A 19,394-nucleotide genomic window follows, 5' to 3' on the forward strand; every position below is an offset into this window, starting at 1 on the left:
GTAAACTCTCTCACCCTCCCACAAGACTATACTTTGTAAAACTCTAATCCCCATGAGGATCATCTTAACCTGAATGCCTCCTGCTCAAGGGAGTTGCCTCCTGCCACTCTCAACAAGGACTCCAAAAAACCCTGTCAAGGTGTAATCCTCAATCCTACCCCTGCCAACCTCCTGCCCCCCTCCCCAAATTGTCTGCCATAGCAGTGTCCGTTCCTAAAGGAACTGATGGGATGGGCTGCAGTAGGTCTGTGGGACCTTCTCCAGGGTACCAAAAGGTCTGTACAGTTCATCCCACCAGAGTAATAGCATGAGGCATAAAGTCATTATGTTAGAACTATAGTCTCCGGAAGAGTGTATGCAAGATTACACCATAAGTAATTCATAACTGCAACAGGGTGCACTTTCAAGAGGCAGCTACTGGGGCTCTCCCAACAAAATAACAGATGCAAGTAAGGGAGCCTTTGCTGTGTATTTCCAGATTTTCCAGCCTGGGTGTATACTAAACTACAACCTTCTAATTTCCTGACTTTCAAATGTTTGGTTTGTAATTTTAACTTAAATTTCTTCAAAATGTGTTTCTTTTTTGATAATTGCAATGATTTAATAATCTTTCAAATGAACAGATAACCTTTTACAATGTTAAATCTACTCTGTTTGGGAACTAGATTGATATTGCTTCAGGTATCGTGCCACCTTTCTCTGCCTCCCTATTTTTATCTATTATCCTCTGCATCTGTCAACACACACGTCCAAAATAAGAAAGCAAGAGTAATAATTCGAGGAACGGAGTTGCCATCTTGTAACTAAATCCTTAGAATCTTGGAGAGTTATCCAAAGAATTACTGAAAGAACAAAGCAGCTTTAAAAAAGATCTCACTGTGCTTCATGTAATACTTTAAAAAATGAGAATTGGATAATCAAACATTACTCTGTCTTCCTACTAGACAATGAAAATATTTTTGTGCAGCTAAACATTTTAAAATCAGTTTTAAATACAGTGTAAGTTTTTCTTACATATTTCTCAATTACATTAGATGGACAAGTTCAGAAAAAAGCAGTTTGTGTAACAATATTAAACATTTTAATTTACATTTTTTTCCAACCTAAAGGCTCATGACCCCATAATGAACACAAGCATATGCTCCACAAATAAAAAAATTGAAATTCATCAGTATTTTTCCTAATATGTCAGTGTCACTGATTATCCAGGAAGTCTGTATCTTCATTTAGAAGAAGAAAAAGGAGGTGGCGGTGGCAAAATAGCAGCCAAATCCTAAAATTCTTACTTCGGCAAAACTTCATCTAAATCAATAGAAATTTTGCCAGAGCAAAGACTGAGTAGGGATTTCAGAATATGGACCACTGTATGTGGCAAAATTGGGTAACAAAAGTAGACTTCAGCCAACTGAAAAACTCCCCACAAAACTAAAAACCATCTTGCCATCCTATCCATGTAGTTGTCAAAAAGAGACGTGCGGTAACAGGATATTTCTAACAAAGCTACAGCACATGTATCCCTACCTCCACCTCTATAACAACAAATGCTATTTTTCACCTCTTGCACAGGTTGGCAGTCACTAAAATCTGTCCATTGTAAACCATTTTTCCTAATGAACCATTAGCAAAGAGAAATGACAGCTTGCACCAGCTTGCTGCACATACCTTTCCATTTATCGTTATTATTTTAGGCCCAATTTGCCGCATGTCACAAAAATCTGGTCTTCATTTTTAATTGTAAAATATTTACATCAGAAATGTTGAGTCATGAAATTGATCTTACAGAAAACAAATATTCCTCTGTTAAAGAAAATAGTCCCACATTTTTGTGCTTCCCAAACTTATTTTTTATATATCCATCATTCTGTGTTAACCCATATGGTAACGCAGTTGCCATTGTAAATAATTAATTATCACAACACAATCAGTTCTCAGAAGGGGTTATACACAGGATAAACTGTTAATTTTTATATGAAGTTAACAGCCTGCAATTTTCCTAGCTGACTCACTGTAACTGTGTGTCTTCTTCAGCTGCCTATGTTACATTAGCTTCAGCTGCTTACTGTATTACTCATTGGACATATGTGAAACAATAGGAAACAAATGCAAGTACAGTCCAAGTAATTACAGCAGACTTCTATGGAGTTTTTTATTTAGAGCTAGCTTTGGTTGATCTTGTGCAGTGATCTTCTACTACCCAACAACATTCTTCTAGTGGATAAGAGTGGGATATATCAGCACAAAACACAGAATACATCCTTTTAAAGCTTGGTATGGTGAATCTCAGGATTTCTGTGACAAGAGCTTCTGCTGCAGAGTCTTTTTGCTAGCTGTTCCATCCCCTAATAGCTGTTACTTTCTTTGACTTCTCTTCTGCTGTCAACTTGCGACTTCCTCAAAATTTTCCTTATTTGTGAGCCAGCAGTATTAGATCATGGCTTTTACAGGTTACCCATTCTTATATGACCCCACCAGTAATTAACATTCACTCTCATCATTGCATTACAATGTGTGTATGCAGTGATCGAAAAAATTCAAATATAGAGATCATAACTAAACAGCAAATGTGTATGATTATATGATCAATTTTTCATAAAACTGCCATCCATATGCTCTAATTGAAGAACTCATGTAGTATAGGCCGTTACTTATGAACATAACTGCATTCACCATTCTTTGATGTTTATTAACACTCCTACTTATAAGAAGTAAAATTAGCAGAAATCAAAGTCCTTTACTAAAGCCACAGAATGTTCATTAAATATGTTGTTAGGGAGTTAATGAATTAAGAATATAAAGGTATATGCCAAAATGTACTGTTTGAAATCTGACCCCATTATTTTGCATCAAATTAGTAGGGAAGTAATATTTGAAAACCTGACTTCATAAATACACAGTTATCACATGGTCTCCAGTATTCAGAAAGATATGGTGTAGAATATAACCAAAGTAATTAAATAAGAAAAAAAAACCAAATTTCCCTTCAGGGAAATTGTTCTATAAACCTGGCCTATGGTACCAATGAGTAAAAGTGGACGTCATACAACAAAAAAAGTTAGTACCCAGAATTTTTATTTCAGTATCCTAGTTAAGTCATTAGTTATGCATTTTTATAAAACTGATCATCCACAGACTTATTTATTTAGACATTTAATAGGATGTTTCTTTGCTAGAAGACCAAAAATATATTTTTAGATACTCCAAAACATGCCCCAAAATAGAGCAGAAAATAGGAACAAGACTTATGTAGAAGAAAAAAGATAAAAAGGATCCAAGTACAGTATGTGGTTTTATGTCCTTTGCCCGAAGTCCTTATGTTGTTATTGCTTGGTGGCATACTCAAGTTACCCAAGGACAAAAATGTTGATATGAACACAATTTGCAAGGTAATTCAAATGGAATTAATACTTACAAGCGCTTCAGTTCTGAAAGTCCATGGAAGGCTCCAGGCTCAATAGTGCTAATCAAGTTATTCTTCAGATCTCTAAAGATATATAATAGGAGAAGCAATTAATTATCACTTTGCCTACAATTCTATTCTCATACATGAACAGAAGAACAAAAAGATAACATACTAAAGCTCATCCCAATCTGTGTCTGGTTTAACTCAAAATGAGAATGCATGCATTTTAGATAGTAAAACTGAAAAAAATATTACCATGCTTACAGTTTGGACCTAAATGGGGGAGATTTTGCAGTAAATAGAGTTGGTTCAGATTGAGGGAAAACCTATGTGGCAAACACACACATATTGCTCTTTGTTTTAAATTGTGCTTTAAAATTTCCCCAAACAAGTTTGCCAGCTTCACCAGCCTAGGGAAAAATGCATTAGTCAACAGAACATTTTAAAGTGAGTGAAATAATTAGATCAGACTATTGGTTTGCTTATTCATTGTGCTGCGCACTTTTACACTCAACATATTCTTCCTTCCCACCTACAGAAAGCAAAGCAACAGGCAATTTGATACTTTGTGCAGATAAATCAACATAGTGCATTGGCACGCATACAACTTCTCCTATTTGGCAGAAAAGTGCTTCATTTTGTACTTGGTAACTATCCAGGGGGTCAGATGTTGTGGAGATAAATAATATTTCACTAGCATTAGTAACCTCATCTGCTACTGGCACAGCATTTGAGGTAGTGACACTGCTCTCAGTTCAATCCCTATTGAGATTTACTATCAGATTTTTTGATGCTCTCCAGGATTTGGACTCTGAAGAGAGAGTTTTGGGGGTAATTAGAAAGGTAAGCATAGGGGATATCTGCTGTAAATTCTTTGTAGACTCTTGGTGTTCATCTTTTAAAGAGTTTGCAACTCATAGTGGATGGCTGGCATACAATATTACTGATGTTTCTCTCAGATTGGCAACAACCAACATTCTACAAGGAATGCAAAGCTTCTGGTAGTACCACAGGGCAGCAGTGTTAGCCTCAATATGAGTCACCCTACCTATGGCTTTGTATTTTATTTCAAATACAATACATACTGGGTGTAATCCTGGTCCCACTGAAGTCAGATTTCACTCGTGATATTTATCCCTAGTGGAACATATTTTCAAATAAGATTCACATATGATAAACTGATTTTTTTGTATCTTTTGCTAACAATGTAAGGGGACCTTTACATTCACTGTTTCAACAAGGTGTTGTGTATTAATGCTGCTTAGCTTTAATGCTGGTGGCCCCTTAATACTGTCTCCCTTGTATTCCTCAGTCACTTTTAACTTAAAGCTCGTTTCACAGAACTACTCCCCAATTCCATTAAGGAGATCATAACCGCTTACATACAAGGAGTTCCAGTAACTCCGACATTTGTGAACATTTGAATTTTTCCTATTGACTTGATGCCAAAACTGTTTATACGGTTTTTGTTAATGCAGTAAAGTACAAAGCTTTCTGGCAAACAGCAGTAAGATGGAGGATACTGAAGGAGGAGTGAATGCCTCACAGCATTTCTACTATTCATCCCTCACCACAACCTGCAGAGCATAGTTAGGTAGTTACTTGTTGAAGTTATAAATATAAACCTGGGCCAGGAAAATCCTACTGTGATTATTATTGCATCTAATTAAAAAATAAATAAATAAAAAAAGCCTAGCCAGCTCAAAGGTTCTCAAAAAATCAATCTACAAATGGCACATAATCAAGAACTGAATAGTCTAATATTTATATTTACTCCAATATTCATACTACCACCATCAAAGATATTATTCGTGGATAATAATAGTTCATGTTTATCAATATATTTTATGTACTGATGATTTATTTACGTGCACAGAGCAATAATATGACAAGACCCAGATCTGCCTACAAATAAATATGAAAATAATGTGAAAACCAGACCTTTAAAAATGAGTATTAACCAGTCTTGCTTATGTTTAATCCAACATGGAAAACCAGCAAGTTATTAAATTATTTAACAATGCAATTTGTGGTTAAATTGCACTGTATGCTGGAGTGATTGGTAATGTTTTAAAATAAACCATGTGTACTGTATTCCCCCCTTGCTTCTACCAAAAGATCATGTATCATAAAAATCAACTACTCTATTGTTCTTAGATCAACTTTTATTCTTTGCTTCAACTTGTTCTACAGGGGAAGGGCTTTCATAATGAAAACATATCATACCTTTTAACCTTGTGACATCATTAGAACAACTCCCATGAAAAAGATGAGACAGGAGCTACATTTTTACAACGGAGCTACAGCTGGGCTAACCTAGTAATCCTTTTAAATGAAATGTAGGTAGTACAAGTAGTCCATGTTTATGTAATTTCTCTAATTAAATACTCAATCTAAAAAAGCGAAAATTGAAGAAGAAAAAGTAATATATTGTCAAACATTTATCCATGCCTCCCCAAATATCGCAAGTGTTTTATTTCATTTTTAAAAATTATTTCATCTCCAGCCCTAATTTCCACCAATATCAGACATACATTGATCATTGCCTTATACAAACAAAAACAAGTGTTACTCAGAAGACTAAATTAACCTTATTTCAATCAAAAAAAATTGAACATTATGACGACATGTTGACAAATACTAATATACTTTGGCTGAGCTAACACTGATATAACTTTTTAAATAAATATCTGTTCGTGTGTGCATGCACACGCACTTGCACACTCAAATATGCACACATGTGAACATCCAGCATTAGATGTTTATTTCATTTATATATGTTTTGGCATGCTCCAGCCTCCCATTTCCTTGAACCATAATTTCCTTGAACCACCTACTCTTGCTGGCTGCTAGGTAGGCAGGAAGCAAGCAGCAGGCCCAGAAACTTCCTCTTTCTCCTCCCCAGTGCAGTCTCTCTGCAGGAAGTGAGCATGCTAGGGGTTGGCTGAGGAAAGGAGAAAACCAGAGCCCCCTGATGTGAGGAAAGTAATTGGGCTGCAGTACAGATAAAATGGAGCAGCCAGAAAGGGGCAAAGGCCTTGAGAGGGGAAACTTGATAGTGGCTTCATAAGGGGAAGGGAACAAAGCGCATTTAAATAAAGGAAAAAAGAGGAAGAGATGAAATACAGAGTAAGAGACAGTGGTTCTGCCCCGCAGTGGACGAGAGGTGCTACCTCTCAAGTAGCGTGGAGTGGATAACAGATCTACTATCTACCTCTGCAGATACACATTTTTATTTCAGGCTTTTTATGGACCCAAAGTAGACATGTCCTATGATCAGTTTCCACATAAAGGTCAATGACTCAATAAGTATAAATCTAAACTATCATCTCATGCTTGGAGGTTGTCTCTCCAAGTCGGTGGCTGGACAGTCCAATTGCCATGATCACTGAGGTATGGACCTCTAGTAGTCCTCTTATTCCCTTAGTCATAGTAGTTTCCCAAAAGCGTGCAGCAGATGAAGTGGGATGGAAGGATAATGGAGGGCAGTCAGTAGTTACTACAGTGAGAGGAGAAATATATATGCACAGACTTGATTGGAGAAAGATTTGAGCTAATTTTGATCAACTACAGCATAGTCCCCTCTTGCTCAAAGTATATGTGATGCCACAGCAGATGACTGTGAGGAATTATGGGCCATAGTGTCATCATTATGCTGCTGATACTCCACTCTTCATGTCCTTGTTATCAAATCCAGACACTACCATTTCCTTGCTTCCTCAATGTCTGGCAGAGATAGGAAGTTGGATGAAAGCTTCTGTAGCTGGGTGAGACAGAGATGATATTTATTAGTAAGGAGACACACCCTCAGGAATCAGCAAAGTCTATGATCTCGTCTTTTATTTTTTGTCAAGGTGGTTTGCTGTCTAAGGATAAAATAGATTAATTTGCATGCCTGGGTCTCCAAGGAAGCAGCAGTGGCCAGAAATGCCATTTTCCACCTTCAGTTGGCCAAGAAGTTGTGACATTTTCTTTCAGATAAGAACTTAACTGTTTATATATTGAGTGATGTAATATATATATTTTCCTCCAGACTAGACTATTGAAAAGCTCTTGAATAGTGTCCCACACCTTTCAGAAGACATACTTAAGCCTTTAGTTAACATTAACTTAAATGAGTTTATTTTCTTTTGGTGATCCTGGGTAATTCACCCTGTATCAACTTCAAATCTTAACTCTCAAAAATCCAAAATAAACCTTGCGACCTACTGAACTCTGTCAAAAAAACCAACAACAACAACAAAAAATCAAGAGTTCACTTTCTCTAGTCAAGACTAATTAAAAATACCTCAGCAACTTGAGTAACTTTTTGCCTGCTTAATGCATTCAGTCTGCAAATATTCATGTTAGAGAGTGTCTTTTGGCTTGCAGATATGAACACATCTCTTCATTCCATTAGACCTGAGTTCTTGTCCTCTTACAGTAAAGTCTTTTTATAGAAGTTGTCGCAATTATAGTCCAGCAGTTCCACTTTCTGCCTTTTCTTGGATGTCTCTTTCCTGTCATAATGGTATCTCTACCGTCACAGTATACTCTACATCAGTGCTTCTCAACCTTTTAAGTAGGAAGTACCCCCTAACTTCTGAAAATTTGAATAAGTATCCCAACACTCAATTTTCCACTCTGAGAAATACAATCTTTTTTCCCTTTACCACTGGACGACTGTATTTCTCGTAAAGCAGGAGAGTTCTGAGTTCTGCAGTGCTGTGTGGCTGTGGCAGATCACAAAACCCCCTGCTGTTTCTCTCCTCCTTCCTCATCCCCTTCCTCCATATAGGAGCAAAGATCAACACCAGCCAATCACTATGGCCTGATGGCGGGGTCACGTGGTGTTCTCCTCACACAGGCAGGAACTTGTGAGGTACGAGCAGGTACTAGCGGCCCACCAGAGTGGATAGCAGCGTTCACCATGGCCGTCCTTAGGGGGGTGCGGGCCTGAGGCAAATCACACTGTGTGGGCCCCTCTTAACAATTTTATATTAGTAAAATCTGGGCCTATCATAGTTGTCAATTTCACTGCTCAGCTAGAGCAGTAAAACTGGAAAGTAAGCCTGAGGGTAGAGCCCGGCTTCAGGACTGGGCAAGCCGCTGGGCTCTCCGCCTGACTTTCTGGGCACTGGGCTTTGAGCTGGGGAGGGGAGCTCCCACTGGGACAGGTTGCTGGCAGCTGCCAGCCCAGGAGGTGGGCGACTGCCACCTGCTCCGAGCTGGGGTGGAGGAGGCTTCCGCACAGGCTGGGACCTGGGGTTGTGGGCAGGAGGCAAGTAGCTGCTGCCCGTCTTCAGGCCAGGGTGCGGGAGGCTGTCTCTCGGCTCAGAGCCAGGGCACAGGTAGCAGCTACCCAGCTGCGAGCCCAGCTCGCAGGGCGCAGGGGTACGCGTACCACAGGTTGAGAAACTATGCTCTACATGTATATAAATTTGAAGACCATTTAGCAGCTTCATCTAGTGCAGTTGTCCACTTTCAGACAGGGTAAACTAACAAGAACACATTGCAACAATGATCCATATTCTACATTGGTTGCCAAATCATTTAAATGTGCAATTCAAATGGTTGATTATAATCTGTAAAGCCATAAATGATATACATATTAGCTAACCATCCTCTCTCATGGTTAACAGTACCAATGGCTAGTGACGAATCTAAAAGGACCAGAACTGAGAGAACATAGTTGGTGGCATGCATTTTAATGTATGTCAAAATGGTTTGGGATTTATTGAAATTTGTTGTGTATTTCCTTACGGAAACTCTGTTCTGATTCTTGGTAACTTAAGAAAGCTCATAGGAAAAAGAAGCATGATCCTAAACTATCATCTGCAGGAATTTAAAAGAATGCTCTAATGTTAGTAAAAAATCCAGACTGTTTCCAGGAAAACTGTCCATCGATTGTATGGCCAAGCTAGGCCATCTGCTCTCTTTATTTTAGAAATTACACTAAAATTTGGTAGGTCATTTTAGTGAAGCCTGTTCCCAGAAAACTGTAGATTAATATACATTACCCACAGTCTTGGCACCATATTGATAAGTATGTTCTTCTTGTGATCATTCCATAATGTGTCAGTACACTGTTAACGTAATCTTTTCCTATCTAGCACCCACTAGAGACTACAATACTGTGGAAATAAAAACGTGAAAATTATCACAGTTGCATGCCATTTATATTTCTTATTTCTGTAGTAGGAATGTTACTTTATTATTATAATTATTTCCATACCTTTAACTGGTGTTTTTGTTTCAAACAGTGAGCTTTGCCAAAATATTAAACACAGGCCTGCCATTTTCTACTTTAGCTAAAGCAGCTGGTTACAGTGAAGCTTTATAGTAGTTAGTATCAACTTTCACTGAATTAAATAAAGAAACCAGGGCAAATTTGGTCGCATGTTTAAATTCCCCCCCAAGAAGATATTCCTGAGGTTTGGCAAAAGGCTTGATCCTAAACATGGCAAGCAGCGGCCCAGGCCACCCACCCACTCCATGCAAGCAACTCTGGCACCAGTCAAGTGTAGGAAAGAAGGAAAAAGGCCGACCACTCAATGGCCACAGTGTGACCCAGTTAAAGTGACCCAAAAATGCATTTTATAACTAACAGTTATGGTTTTATATAATTTTGACAGCGAATTCTAACTTCTAAGTTGCTGTTCTGAGTCTAAATGATGTGCCATTGTGGTGTGGGTGTATACATCTGGTGGCATAACCTGAAAATAAATCAAAACCAAACTACTGTTACAATTACAGATACATGAAGCTACATGAAGTCCATCCTTCCTCTAAGAATTGAAAAGTTTATATCAAGGTTGCACGGTTGCAAAACTATTACTAGAATATTTATTAGAAAGTGAAGTCTTGCATTGTTTTATTACTGTTGTTAGAAGTACTTATGACTTAGTACCATGACCTTGACTAAACATGAATGGGAAATATAACAGGGTGGAGTTACTTAGAAGGAATTGCCTTGTCAAATTCTGAAAGAGTTTTTTGTCTTTGTTTTTTTTTAAAGAGATATCAGAAGTTTCCTTTCCACTTACAAAATGGAACAGAACATGTACAAAATGTGATATAACAAGCTTCTTGCCACTCCCCCCACAGTTTCAACATCAGACACACCTATGCAGACTAATAGTCCCCCAGATTTAAAAATACAATCACTTTTATCAAAATCACAACATTTTGAAAAATGTCCATTTTGACAAATTGATTGTTTTAGATTATTGGTGGCTATGTTTTCAGCTACCATGGAACTTGCTCCCACCTAAAATGTATGCACTGTAAATATTTTGAATACATATTTATAACAAGAATGTTCATTCTTTGTTCAAGATCTTGACATCGATACATCTTTCAGAAAAATTATTGGTTGTACAAAGAGGACATCTGTGTTTGGAAAGTTGTCATTATGGTACTACAGACATTCCAAAAAAGCTCTGAGAGGTTCAATCAGTCATGGAACAGTTGCCAAATACCAGTGAAATGTGACTGACGTTGCTTTTTCTGTTTTGTCTGTTACGATGAAACAAAAACATTCAGAGGCCAAATCCTCCACTCCTTACTCTTACAACACTCCAACTGAACTATTTGGGTGTTATACCCAAGTGTGACTGTAGGATCATGTACCTTAAAGAACGATATGCTTTTATAATATGGCTATTATTAGTGGTGGTTCGGAAAGGCCACAGAAGATGCAAAAAAAGAAAGGGCCAAGCTGAGATAACACATCTAATGCATATCATGCTAAGATGATCATTTTTCATCAGCTGGCTATGGAGACCAAAAACTAAGGTGAGTTGGCAAATCTACGTGAAGACGTTTCAGGAGCCTCTGGCCATATTATGTCTGGTTCGAGCCAATGATTCAGTGACCACTTTTCTTTTGATTGGGTGGATATTGTGATGTATACTTTCACCTCCCATTATATAGCTCATACATGTTTGAGAGAGAGAGAGAAACTTTGTATAAGCCAAGTCTCTCTATTAATGCAAAGCTGGTAACATCTTCAATAACAATATGGCACACAATGCTTCTCTGAAACTCCTGGGGTTTGCGGTTTTGGTTTGTTAATTTTTTATGAAGATTAAAGATGTTTACACCACCTTTCAGGAAAAGTTAAAGTTGCAATGAATGTAAAATTTCAAGAGATAAGCATACATCTCTGCTTATCTTAAAAAGACCCCCAAGAGATATTTGTATTCACCAGATAGACAATAATTGCTTCTTTGGTTAAAGTGTTTTAGGTTAAAATTAATTAACTTTTAAATGTTTGCCTTCCTTGTTCAATTTCCTTTATTAAATAATTTGGAATTTTATGAATATTAATTTATGGCATGCTGGCTTCATACAATGACTTTGACTAGGTACAAGTTCTAATCCAAGTTTAAACATGATGCCAACCAATCACAAATTGTAATGCAGATGCACAGAAATTAGAATCTGTCAATCACAGATGGAGTTTTAACTTAGGTTTGGTGTTTTATTACTGCATATAAAAAATATTGGGAAAGTCATCTTGGCTGAAGCTAATTTAGAGCAAAAAACCCAAGTTAAGCACTACGTGCAGCTTTGAATTCATATACTCCTGTAGGATTGATACAGTAATATGTTGTTAAAAGTGACAAAAGTGAATATACTCCAGATTGTTGTTACTAATTAAAAAGCAAATTTTAAATGCAGATATTTATTCTACTAGAAAGGTTTCCTCTCATTCAACTCCTACATACAGAGATCTCCAAGAACACAAATGTCTGCTCCTGTTAATAATATGCAGACCACAGTTTTAAACACATACATACACTAAAATGTCCACTAATTAAATTCACATGTGTAGTATCCCACCTTTGAGTCACAAGATTTTTCTGAGCCCAGCTGGTCCATTCCAGAGACAATGAATGGAGAACTGCTGCACTGCAAGGAGAAATCAATCTGAAGGCAGGGACAACAGCCATTCTGGCTGCAGACAATATGCCTCGTCTTCACTACAAAATGTGTAAGCACAGTTGTGACTGACCATGTTAACTGACTACAGTTTGGTCACCAGTGTAAGCCTGAATAAAACATCTTCAGCATAGATCAGCCAATTGTGATTGAACTCTGATCTCAGTAGAATTTAATCATGGTTAGCCATATCATTTGTGCTGGTGTACACAGAGTGCTAAATTGTTAGGATGACCATTAACAACAGTACTTAAACAGTAATATTGTTTGTAGACTAGACAAAGCCACAGAAGTTGCTAGCAGCAAAGGGAGTAGTATACAAGGGAGCTTAGGGCAGGAGCTGAACTGTTGTGGGTGTTTCAAAGAAGAGAAAGTAGGTGAAGCAGAATCTTCTGCAGGGCATGGATCCAGGAGTTAGGTCCAGAAATTATATCAAATAGCAAGACACTTTTGAATTAGGAGGTTGTAATTTCAATAAGGATTCCAGTGACTATATAAACTACTCAAGCTTTCTTCTCATGGTTTGTGGAGTCACTAGAACTTCTTGATGGAACTAGAGCCTCATCATGCACAGTTACCTGCTTATAAATTTTGTTTTTAACATCTTATCGAAATAGAGCTTTTCTGTTAAAACTTATGACAATAACTCGTTAATGCACCTATTAGCATCTCAATCTTTACCAATTTTTACATTACTTGAGGCTGACTCAGAAGCCACAGGCTAGCACTAAGAACAGTCTCCATCCAGGCAGAAGAATAATTTTACCTTTCCTACATAGAATTAATGAGATAGTAACAAAGTATCTGACAGATGTTTAGGTTCTACCAGTGAACTTATTTAACCTTTCATTTTCTAAATGCACAGTTCCTTCTCCACAAACAGAACAGACACATATTATTAATTTCCTTACCCTAGGTCTTTTCCTCACTATCTGGAAAAGACCAACAATGAAACAGACACAGAACAGATGAGAACAGGGGTATATACCGGGCCAGCTAAAGTCCATGAATTAGTGGCTCGAACTATTGCAAAACAACTGCCACATGTGGCTGAAGTTAATAACTAAGAGAACCAACCAGAACAGCTTGTGGAGGGGGCCATGAATTAGTGCTACAGGGAACAAGCAGAAATGAATGGATGGAGGCAATAAATTCCAAGGGAGCCACACAGAGTAGTGGAGCTCAGCCTACATCAATGTGTGGGTGACTCAGTGATCAACAGGAAACAGGATTTTGCATGCTAGATATCAACACTGTACTGACATGCAGTGAGATGTCTTGCATGCTAAATCCTGTCCTCTGCTGATCACCACTGCTGATGGCTGTGTTTGTACATAACTGGTTTTTTATGGTCCCCAGATTCTTTATAACCAGCTCTTAGAGAACCACATTGCATTCATCAGGCATCTTTTCTTCTACTGTCCTGCACATGCTGTCTCCACATCTGCCTGTCTGGGCCGCGGCTAGACATGCACAGCAGCCTTCCAGGAATCTAGACATTTCCATGGAGACACTGATGAGCATGAAGAGTTTGGTAGCTGAAAGAAGCCTGAGGTTTCTTCAGTTTTTGCACCTATTGGGACCCTCAAGCATGCATGCCCAGAGCATCATTTTGTGTGGACTAGGTTTCCTTAGACATGCTCTGTCCTTTTTGTAGCTGACTAACTCACACATCTGCTTCCCGGGCACATAAATTCAGAGCACAGTAGCAGCAAATGAACAAGCTGCCTGCAATGAAGATGGGGAAATGTGCACCTGACCCCGCCCTCCTTCCCCCCACCCTTTTTTTTTTAAACCAACAGTAGGTGATGATTTCACATTTATATGTTGCTGTGTTCCCCAGGGCCACCAGTACCCACTGCACCTTAAGCATATAGAACAAATGAAATATAAAGATTGGGTAAATTAAAACAATTAAAAAAATAAAATAATTGCTGTTTGTGTGGCAGAAGATTTCAAGTCTGTTATCAGAATGGTTATTCTCTGTTCTAACAATGCATTTATTTGCAAAGTTCCAAAAATATTGACATAATATTCTCAGAAATCAAATTCCCATCATCCTTCTGAAGTTACTGGTTAACAACAGGAATTTTTGGTACACTATATTAAATCTCATGTCTGTATTTCAGAAGTATATTTAAATTCAATTTCTATAATAAATTAGGGAAGTGGCATTTTTAAACTGAATTAACAAATACACTGGGTAAGTGAGCATGCATTTTGTTTAATAATTTGAGAACTATAATGAATGAATCGAAATATGGAAATAATATTTTAAAGAGAAATGTGCTTGATTTATACTCTAGTTTTGCTGTGGAAGATTATCCCAGATTGACCTTGAAGAAAATACAACAGGTCATTAAATTTAATGTAGAACTTTGTAAACTATGTTGCTTACAGTGGGTAAAATGTCAGCACTGGGCCATACTAAAAATAGGAGAAATTCAGCCCTCAAGTGTGTGTGTTTGCACACAACTACAAGTATTTATCTGAGAGCAGATTTGAGTCAAAAGTGAGGGAATTTACTGTTCTGTATAAATCAAACTTGATAATTAATCTTTCCAGAAATGTTTCAGTTGCTCTAAATCTCTAAAAATTACTAATTAACAGGTTTAAAATATAAAACCCCACAGAAGGGAATCTGTCTTCCAGTCCACACCTTACTTAGTTCAGTATAATTCTGCAAGAAGATTGAGAATTAATGTGCATACATAGTGTCACAAAGAAGCCAGTCAATTTGATAAATTAATCCGAAATGGGGTTTTGGCCTAGTTACATCCTGCCAAAGTTTTCTGTTGCCTCCTATAACTGTCTAGTTGTTTTTTGCTTATTTAGAAAAAAAAAATGTTGCCCTTCACAGAACTTCAGCAAGGACTGTATTCAAAGCTGTTCTTCCCATCTACATGGACAGTTTGATACCCAGAAGCGGTAACTGTGGCTGGATAAATTTTAGCTATCTTAAACCAGAACTAGAAGGTGTTTCCAGAAAAAATATTTTTAAATTCAGTTTTACTCAGCTGAACAGGGCAGAGAGAGCTTTAACTATGAACAGAGACTTTCAATTAACTCTCATAATTAAAGGTATTTATCAGGGAAATTGGAAGTGGTTTTAGAACGAGGATAGAGTGGAACCATTTGTCTGCAGTATTACCACCAGGAATTAAATTCAGCTAAACAGGTGGACCAGGAACTCTTCCCTTGGAAACATTTGTGGATATAAAATAGTGGCTTTTGAAAGTAATTTCAAAACAGATCATGCATGCAAATGACAGAGCTTGCACAGTAGTCTTATACTGAATAAATGTAATTAATAAGCTCCCTTTTCATATAAATAGAAAAGAGTTCACAGGGGTTTCCACTGTACATTCTGCACAGATGAACGTGGAAAGAAAGCAACACCTCTAACCACGGAAGTACTTGCAAGAAAACTTTATTATTTCTTACAAAAAGTTCATTAACTCTACAGAGAAGTACAGCACACTAAAACATTTGCAAAGCAAGGAGTGAGTGGACACATGTAAGAATGGTGTTATCTATTGTTCTACTATTCTTGGATAAATTGCTTGTTATGAGATCTGTGCCCTTGTGCCATTTCTAGAGCAACAGCTTTTTTGAATTTCACCTACATTGGTGAAATGCCCTTTAGACCATTTTTCATGCCAGGGCTTCTCTTAATTAGTACTTTAAGGGCCACATTTTCAAAAGAGCTCATCTGAGTTAGACACTTTGGGTGTGTCTACCCTGCAATGTAAGCCCAGGCTCAGGCTCAAGCCCATCCTACCCCATTCTGTCTACACAAAATTCTGTCTAACTCGGTCCACCTCCAACACAACCACCCCCTCCCTGCCTCCCACACAACTAGATTAACAAAATAATTAAAGGAGTAAAGTTTACTCTATTATGAAGCACTTAAGGTACTATAATGATGGATGCTATTGAAATGCCTATGTTCAAAAACAAAATTCTCCTGGCTACCTAAGACACACAAGCAGCCTTATAGGATAACACTACAACATAAGTACAGCCAACTCATGAAATTATTATGATTAGAGAATTCTTCTAGCTACTTCATGTGAATTTGCCACATGCCATTTGTAATGGTGAGCAAAGGACTGACTAAGTGAAACAAAACTTATCTGCAAAGTGACTCCTGCCTCTGTTCATAAAAAAAAACCCCACTTTTCAGATAGAAGTAAACTGGGGTTTACATTACAATAAGAATTGGGGAGTGCACTTTGACCTTCTTACATTTTTTTTTTCATAGAGTCATAAACAATGTGACCAAGTCCAGGATGGGATGGATTTAGTTGGGGTTGGTCCTGCTTTGAGCAGGGGGTTGATCTAAATGACCTCCTGAGGTCCCTGCCAACCCTAATCTTCTATGATTCTAACAGACAGAACAGTGTTCATTTGAGAAAGAAATTAGGGAGCAATGTCTCATTCACTATATATTTTAACTTACACTGGAATTCATAAACTAAGTTTTTACAGATGATCTTTCACAAAATGAGTTAACTCATTTGGTGGAAAGATGACCTTCAGCATCTGTTCTTTTTATTCAAAACCATAAAAATATTGCCTTTTCTAGAACAAATTTTTTAAGGGAAAAATTGCTATTTCAAGCTGGGATTTTTCCTTTTCAAGAGCAGCATTTTACTAAACAATCTCATAAAGTTCATTGGCTTCCACATCTGAGAATCAGTTGACAACTTTGCTTCATGCTGATTCAATATTTAAGTGATTGTGCATTAAAAGACGTGCTCTGTAATTATTTGTGAATACAAAGAAGTGGAGGAATCTGACCTTTATTTCTTTCTCCAAATATGTCTTTTTGGCTCTGTGTAATAGATGGACTAATGTGAACATGGTTTATCCGGGAGCAGGTCACGGATTCTCCTCTAAAACTGATCTCAGATCTCATCATTTCTCTTGGGGACTACACAGCACGTACATATGACTTTATAAGCTCCGAAAATAACTCATCTGACCAAGATCAGCAATTGTCCAGCCATGCCAGAAAAACACAGGAGGTAATGCATGTGGTTTAATTAGGCTGCAACTTTATTCACTTAAAATGTCTGGGAACACCTGGCACTGTATTTTGTGTTACTGATCATCATGATTTCCTTAACTGTTTCTATCTATGTGGCAGTGCTGCTGCCAGCTCCTCCAGTTCTTAACCTGGTTCCAGTCAACCCATTGTTGGGACTTCTCCCCTTTGCCCTCTCCCTGAATGAGAGTTAAAGAAACTGGAAAAGGGGGCAGAGGCTGACTCCCCACTGTACCAAATGTTAGGAGCCCCAAACCCCCTTTTTCCAACTTCATAACAGGATACTTTCCTCTAAATCCCCTTTCAGTCCAGTCCATTTTATCGGATAACCCTATCCCTTCCATAATGAGTCCCTGCATTGGACATCTGCCACATTTTTTTTGTTACTAACTTGTGACATTTTAACCTAACCTCCCTGACCACCCCACTGGGTCCCTAACCTGTTGTAATGCCCACAGTGGATCATGAAAAGACCCAGTACTAGACTGATTCCATAGGTGGGAGGGTGCGTGTTGCCAGCCCAATCAAAGTGAGAGGGCTTCTCCAGAACTGCCCGAGGTATAAATACCTCTTCACCCCTTCCTCCAGTCACCTAGAAGGGTAGTGCCTCCCCACCTGGTCCAGCCACTCCTTGTTCTATCCTAGTAAATTTTTCCCTTCTTCCTCGTCCCCCACCAGTTGCAGAGGAACCCTCACATAGGACTTTTCTTCTGGCCTGTCATACAAAGGACCCAGCGCATACAGTTGTGGTGATGACATTGTTCCCAGCGAGCTCAATAACTGAAGCATATGCTATCCTTTAGAGAGTACATCCTTTTTTTGTAGGTAATTTTCACACTCAGAACTAGATTTATTTTGGCAGTTTCATAAAAGAAGTTTGTGACGTAAGCCACCCTGAGCGATCTTGCTCATGTCAATGGTTTAAAGCCTGGATTCTATCTGGAGCCAGATAAAAAGCAGAATGAATTAAACTTACCTTTTATCAATGGACCCTGATGGACACAAACTACTTTCAATACCTTTAAATAGCCAGAACCATATCAAAATGAGGAACCAAGTTAGAATCACTTGGGACCACAAAACCCTCTAAAAACATATTATGAAGGAAAAACAACAACAAAACACTAGAGACTCCTTTGCCCAGCATGGGCCACACATGAGATTCGGCTTCATTCCAGCGGGTTAAATTCTAGATTGGTTGCTCCCAGTTGGGTATGGTTAAGTTCAGATATGTTTAAATCATCCATAAAATGCTAGAAACCTAGTTCTGGCAACAAGAACTAGGCCAAGTCTAGGGTGAAACTTTACGTTCAAATTAACCAGTAGGGAACCACCATGAGTGTGGTGCAGCCTGCCCCTTCTCCCAGAGAAGAATATAACCAATATGACACTGCTCCCTAACAGTCCGTGGAGCAAAGGAATGTTACTGGGGATTGCAATTTAGACTCTAACTAATAATAGCACAGTGTGATATACCTAATCCATCAGAAATGTCATGGATAGCACTTTAAAATACAGAATTCACTTTAATTCAGGGAAGTGCTAGTTATATCCCCAAGCATAAAACTAAACTCAAACAGAATAAATCAAACCATCTTTATACTCAGCTTCCCACATCTCATAGGCTGTTTTAGAAAGGGTTAGTCTCTGAGGATAGTGTTTTCCAGCTGTACAATATGTTTTAAGCACATATTCCACCCTCATCCCCTCTCCTCTGCTGATAAGTGGTGGGAAAGGGCAGCTCAGAAACAATGTCCTGCCATATCTGGCTCCCACTCAGTACACACTAACCCCATTCTCCCACATCTCACCACAGCGTTACAGCTCATTAAATTCAACTGAAGGATGAGAACTGAGCAGTGCTACTAAATCTGCACAGTTTGTGTTTACCAGCAAGAACACTGCATGTAGTGTTGCTTACAACGTAGCCCTGTAATATGGAAGCACTCTTGTTGGCAGCTTTGACAATTTATCTATTCATATCAAAGTGAAACAGTGGCTGCTTTAAAACTGTTGCTC

At 38.2% G+C, this 19,394-nt stretch overlaps 1 protein-coding gene across 3 annotated transcripts in view; it reads right to left on the reverse strand.

Moving 5' to 3' along the window:
- The window catches only part of LOC137156180 (adhesion G protein-coupled receptor A3-like), a 444,419-nt gene that overhangs the window by 256,967 nt on the left and 168,058 nt on the right, over positions 1-19,394 (reverse strand). For all 3 annotated transcript variants that reach the window (XM_067552912.1, XM_067552913.1, XM_067552914.1), the window contains one exon: positions 3,410-3,481. In XM_067552912.1, the coding sequence (XP_067409013.1) occupies positions 3,410-3,481 (72 nt within the window). The remainder of the gene's footprint in view (positions 1-3,409; positions 3,482-19,394) is intronic.

This window comes from Emydura macquarii, unplaced genomic scaffold (assembly GCF_026122565.2).
Source record: "Emydura macquarii macquarii isolate MOO-44397 ecotype Brisbane River unplaced genomic scaffold, CSIRO-AGI_Emac_v2 contig_1390, whole genome shotgun sequence".
Classification (NCBI taxonomy): Eukaryota; Metazoa; Chordata; order Testudines; family Chelidae; genus Emydura; species Emydura macquarii.